This window comes from Solanum pennellii, chromosome 3 (genome assembly GCF_001406875.1).
Source record: "Solanum pennellii chromosome 3, SPENNV200".
Lineage (NCBI taxonomy): Eukaryota > Viridiplantae > Streptophyta > Magnoliopsida > Solanales > Solanaceae > Solanum > Solanum pennellii.
The window spans coordinates 1,503,585-1,509,722 of NC_028639.1; the positions used below are offsets into that span (position 1 = coordinate 1,503,585).

Here is a 6,138-nt window from a genome sequence, read left to right on the forward strand (position 1 = left end):
TGACCTATAAACATTTCATTTTATTTTTAAAAGTGTTTGAATAAAACAAGAAATGTTTTTTTAAACATACCTTTAAGGCAAAGACCAAAATTGAATAAAATCAATTTATGACTTTTAGCTTTTTACCTAATATATCCTCATTTAATTGTGTCTGAAAAAAAGGTAAATTTTCTTGAAATTCATAAATAATTAGGGGATAATGCACAAGTACCCCCTCAACCTATACCCGAAACCTCAGAGACACACTTATACTATATAAAGATCCTATTACACCCCTGAACTTATTTTATTACTAATTTTTTACCCCTTTTCGGCCTACGTGGCACTATCTTGTGGGTCCAATGCTGATTGATTTTTTTTCAAACTAGTGCCACGTAGGCCCAAAAGGGGTAGAAAATTACGTATAAAATAAGTTCAGGGGTAATAGGACCTTAGTATAGTATAAGTGTGTCTCTGGGATTTCGAACATAGGTTGAGTGGTACTTGTGCATTTTCTCAATAATTAGGGATATAGTGGGAATCGTGATCAATTATTGTTGAAACGAAGGAGTAGTAGTTGAAAAAATCAATCCAAACACCATTTTACTCCGGAGATGCCAAAGTAGATGATTATTTTTTTTTGTGAATAAGTGATTACATGTAATTAAAAATGGTGAATGAAGGAGTAATTATTGAAACCGAAAAGGTTAGTGGTGAATTATGGAATAGGTTGAAAAATGAAGATGCATGCGGCAGCCAATGGAATGGATTAATCAGTTGGCAGAGGCATTGATTAGTTGAGGAGTGTAAATAAATAAATAAAAGACATAAAATTAATTATGGGATTAGATCCAAAGCAAGTCTTGTTCTGATGATAAAAAACAAACAGAAGTCCAAACAGAGGAAAACAAAGACCATTAATTGCTTCTTCGTTAAAAGAATGAATGTTAACTCATTCATAGCCGCATTTTTCTGTTTTTTTCAGTACAATCATTACTTTTAACTCTCAAATCAAACACTTGTTTTCTCTTTCATACACATTTTTAGTACCAAGTAAAAAAATAAATTAAAACTGTTAAAATTGAGCTCATGGTCAAGTCTCATTCAACTGCAGGTTCCACAATCTCGACTTTTCTTTCTCTGCCTCTTTTCCTATACAAGTCTCACTTTTCTTCCCCTTTCAAGATACCCTAGGATTCAACATAGGTATTTATTTTTTTTCATATTAACTAATGATACTTACATGTATTATTAAGACAAATAAATTGAAACGGAGTATATATATATATATTTATAATTAAAAGAAAGTGTAAATTGAACAGATCTAGTTCTACCGCTAGCAAAGTAATGGTGGTTTCATTTTCTCAATACTCTCTATTGTTGTGACTAAGGAGAGTTTAATTATTTTTTTTCCCCATCCATCTGGGGCCCTTATTGAAGAGATGGATGAAAACAAAGGAGATACCACCAAGAAACAACATTTATGTAACTCTCCAGTTGACCCTCATGAACAAGATTCACCAGATAATACTACTCCGCTACAGCATCCGGTTGTTTCTGCTGCTCCTTTTATTTCTTCTTCTGCAATATATAATATACCGACTGCTGCTGTTTCTTTCGAACAACAGCATCAATTTGAAGTTGTTAATACAAAACGGCCAAGATATACTTCAAGTCAATGGAAATTCATTTCTTCTCATCATCAACAACAACAGCAGAAGGCTGGTACTATACTGAGTGCGGAATCGAGTCCGATATCGCCTTCAGCTCACGCTACTACCGCTACCAATATTCCTCAAACTCAAGTACCAACCGCGTCTTCTTCAGACACGGCTTCTTCTCCTTCCCACTCTCCTCGGCCTTCTTCAGAGCCGAGTAAGAGCGAAGGAGGAGAACAAGTTCATCAACAATTTAGGAAAGGGAAATACGTGAGTCCGGTTTGGAAACCTAACGAGATGTTGTGGTTAGCTAGGGCTTGGAAAATTCAGTACCAAGGTAGTGGTAGTGGTAGTGGTTCATCATCAGAGCTTGTTCATCTAGAAGGTTCTCCAGGAGCAGCCGGGGGAGGAAGTGGAAGAGGCAAAACTAGAGCTGATAAAGATAGAGAGGTGGCTGAGTTTCTCAACAGGCATGGAGTTAACAGAGATGCTAAAACTGCTGGGACTAAATGGGACAATATGTTGGGTGAATTCAGAAAAGTTTATGAATGGGAAAGAGGTGCTGAGAGGGAACAAATTGGAAAGAGTTATTTTAGACTCTCCCCTTATGAAAGGAAGATTCATAGATTACCAGCTTCATTTGATGAACAAGTATTTGAAGAATTATCTCAATTTATGGGCTCAAGAATGAGGACTCCTCAAACTAGAAGCGGAACTCAGTCCAATAGTATTGCTGATGATATTCCTACACCTCTCATTGTTACCAAGTCTTTGCCTCCTCCTCCTCCACCCTTCAGGGAAGATGAACTTCCTCACTCTGGTACACACACACAAAAAAAAAAAAACAATTAATTACTACTAATTTACATTATTATTATTATGATGATAATAACTTGTATATATTGTGTGGATGTAGCGAGGGCGAAACAATTGGTAATGTCAAGTGGAACTGAAACATTAATTCATGGAACAAGAGGTGGGTTCTTAGGGTTTGAAACAGTACAACCATCTTCTTCATTAGATATTATGGGTGGTGGTCCATCTTCTAGTGGTTCAAAGGAGCTTCGGCGCATCGGGAAGATTAGGATGATATGGGAGGAGTCAGTGAGTTTGTGGGCTGAAGAAGGTGAGCATCATAGAGGTAGAGTAAAACTACAAGGTTGCAGTTTTTTAAATGCAGATGAAATTGCATTTTTGGATGATTCTATGGTGGCTAGCACTATGGAGGCCTTTGAAGATGGACCAATGAAAGGTTTTTCTGTTGATAGATTCCAATCTGGGATACAACTCAAAGTCTTTGGCAGAAGAAAATCTTCTTCACCTATTGGTATTTTCTTTTCATTTTCATTTAATTGCTCAAAGTCCATTTATTTGTTCCTAGTTTAAAATTTTCTATTCAATATTTTAGGTCCAAGTGAAAGATTGCAGCTTCCCTCTTCTGAATTTCCCATCAGATGTAAGTCTCTTCCATCAAATTTAGAATTTTCTATTTGTGTAAAGGCAATCATTAGATTTTCTATTTCTTCCTGTTGTAAGCTAAATGAATTTAATATTAGTCTATACCATGGTTCCCATGAATAGTACTCCTCTTAACTGAAATTTAAATAATTTAAAAATTGTTTTGCAGCAACTACGCCTTGGGAATTTCAAGATCCAACTGAGTACTACGTTGGTTGTCTCAGATCTCCTCCTCCTACACTTCCAAGCTTGTTTGAGCTTTCATGGCATTTGCAACAGCCACCACCGGAGGAACTCCGTTTCCCTCTCCGACGAGACGTGTTCAAAGACTTGCCTCAAGGGAGAGAATTATTCTTCACAACCTCCTCAACTGAGCTATTAGACTGTAGAGGCATCACTTATGATGTATTGACTTGTATCATGCGTTCAAACCCTAGTCTCAACGCTGCAACCGCAACGGATCGGGATTCCTTCATTGGCCTTTGGGATGATTGCATTAACAGGATGATTTCCAAGTTTTGTTCCATCGAAATGGTATTTGTACGGAAATCCTCGTCTTCTCTCGCGGAGACCGTACAAGATCAATGGCCTAATGTTACTGCTTTCTTAAGGAATTTTTGCTTGTGGAGAGGAGAGGAAACTGATCAGTTAAGAGAAGGTCAACTAGATCCTTCGTCTTCTATTGTAGAGAAATTCCTATGGAGTTACATGGACCTTCCTTACGTGTTAGGTTACTATGCCGTTGGATTCATCGTTACGTTCTGCGCGTTGAGTCGATCACAGGAACGAATCATCCGAACCGATCTCTACACTGTGGATCTGTCAACACCAGTGGAAAGACTAAAAGCTTTAGTACCGTGCTGGAGAATCGCCGGATTATTACCGTTATTAGCTGATAAATGCTTCCATTACATGAGTAGCAATTTTAAACATCTTCCGTACACTGATTTTGAGCGAACAGATTTTGGCAATGGAAATTTCACGGAGATGACTCCGAATACAGTTGTGAGATATTTTTCTAGTAAGAGAAAATGGTTGGGGATGAAGGAGATCTACGATTTTCTGGATCACAGAATCCCACACGCCGAATTCGTGGTTAGGGCATCGGAGAAAGATCTGGCGTTGGTGTTCAAGCCTAGAGGTTGCAAATTCAAGCCAGTTAATTGTGATCAATTGATAGAAGCATTGAAACAGGTCACAAAAGCGTTGGTCGCACTACATGATCTTTCGTTTATGCACAGGGATTTGGGATGGGATAAAGTGATGAGGAGAATCGACAGGGAGAATGAATGGTTCATTACGGGATTTGACGAAGCGGTGACTGCACCGCAGCTGTATCCTCACGGAGGAGCAGCGGCGGGGACGGGGATGGGTAGGCATCCGCCGGAGATGGGGAGGAATTATCATGGAGTGAAAGTAGATGTATGGGGAATAGGGCAATTAGTGAAGAGCTGTGGATTAGTAGGGGTGCCGAAATTGCTGAGGGAATTGCAGAATAGGTGTTTGGACCATAACCCGGAGCAAAGACCGACGGCAGCAGACTGCTATCGCCATTTGTTACAGTTACAGTCTTCCATCTCTGCAGCCGCCGCCGGAGGGTATTGACAACTGATTCTTCTCAGTTCTGTGTATGTGAGTGATTGATATGCCTATTTATTTCTTTTATATTCCATGCAATTTTACATCTCTCTTTTTTCTTTTCTTTTTTCCTTTGCTCTGAAGCCACGTAATTAATTCTCTTTAATTTGTTTTTTGGGAACATAAAATTCTTAACATTTTGTGGTGTTTTTTTTTTTTTTTCGAATTACAAGGTCAAGTTAAGATTTTGGTTCGATCAGTAACACATGATATTTTTTTTTCTATTTTAATCCAAAGTCAATGCAGCCATTTTACATTCAAGATTTTCATAAGAATTATTTTTTTCTCCAACTAAAAAATAAAAATAAATTAGTATTCCTATTATTGTGGGAACATAACATACATTACATTTCATTCTTTTGTAAATCCACAAATTTTTGGAATTAAATGATCCTCATTGTCCGTTCTTTTAATTGAAATGTAATAACCAAAAGTAGACTAAATCCGTACGACCCTATCAAAAAGGCTACGAGAATACATAAAATAGCAAAATAATGAATACATAATCAACTAATTTTTTTAATAAAAAATTGAACTGTCATATCTTCTTTTGATTAAGGGGTTGCATTTTGCAATGGCTAATTAAATATAGTCCATTCGTAAATGTCATTTTAGCTATGAAATTTGTTACTTGATTAGCTTGAATCTATTAAACTTGGTAGTAGAACTCTAGAATATAATCCTTGCTTAAATTTAATTGTAGTGAGTTTTTTTTTTTTGTTTTCTTCTTACCTCTCGCTCTTTTTGCTTTTTTAATGACTCGAACATAACTCACAACCTCCGTGTTTGATGTGAAGGATGACCATAATATTCTTTGAGGAACTTGTATCAGAAGGTACAATAATAATTCAAAGATTACTGAGTGAAATAATAATCCCTCAATATTCTTTGTAAACTTGTACAATATATAGTTTTGGAATTCAAAGATTATAGTAGTGAGTGAAATAATACTTTAATACTCTTTGAGAATTTATATCAAGAGGTACAATAATAGTTTTGGAATTTAAAGATTATGGTGAATCAAATATTAATCCTTAACATTTTTTTAAGAAACTTATTTCAAGAGGTACAATAAGTGAAATTATTCATGATTTAGCATATTTCTCAATATTGTACCTAAAAATATGGGTAATGTTTGATCAGAAAATTTGGTCAGAATTTGATTAGATATTTTTTAAAAATTGTACTTCCTTCGGTTCCATTTTATGTCATCATTTTTTATAATAGTTATTCATAATACTTCTCATTTCATAAAATCTTTGCATAGATTATCATTTTCTTTCTTTTAAATCCTTCTGAGTTATTAGTCTTAAAAATATATATTTGACCAACTTTAAAAAATTAAGTAGATGAGTTATGTAATGTTAAATTAATTAATCAACATAAATTAATTCATATTCATTGA

At 35.7% G+C, this 6,138-nt stretch overlaps 1 protein-coding gene across 1 annotated transcript; it reads left to right on the plus strand.

Moving 5' to 3' along the window:
* The first annotated feature begins 1,030 nt into the window (after positions 1–1,030).
* On the plus strand, positions 1,031–4,854 carry LOC107013051. Its single transcript, XM_015213036.2, has 4 exons — positions 1,031–2,457; positions 2,554–2,964; positions 3,046–3,093; positions 3,265–4,854. The coding sequence occupies exons 1-4, from the start codon at positions 1,422–1,424 to the stop codon at positions 4,698–4,700; spliced, it is 2,931 nt and encodes a 976-aa protein (XP_015068522.1). The 5' UTR covers positions 1,031–1,421; the 3' UTR covers positions 4,701–4,854.
* The last annotated feature ends 1,284 nt before the right edge of the window (positions 4,855–6,138 follow it).

What these genes read in the sequence shown, in the direction of transcription:
- LOC107013051 (XM_015213036.2), top strand. Translation starts at nt 1,422, where the DNA reads ATGGATGAAAACAAAGGAGATACCACCAAGAAACAACATTTATGTAAC. An exon ending in AAAATCTTCTTCACCTATTG is followed by an intron (nt 2,965 to 3,045) that starts GTATTTTCTTTT and finishes TCAATATTTTAG; the next exon opens with GTCCAAGTGAAAGATTGCAG. An exon ending in TTCTGAATTTCCCATCAGAT is followed by an intron (nt 3,094 to 3,264) that starts GTAAGTCTCTTC and finishes ATTGTTTTGCAG; the next exon opens with CAACTACGCCTTGGGAATTT.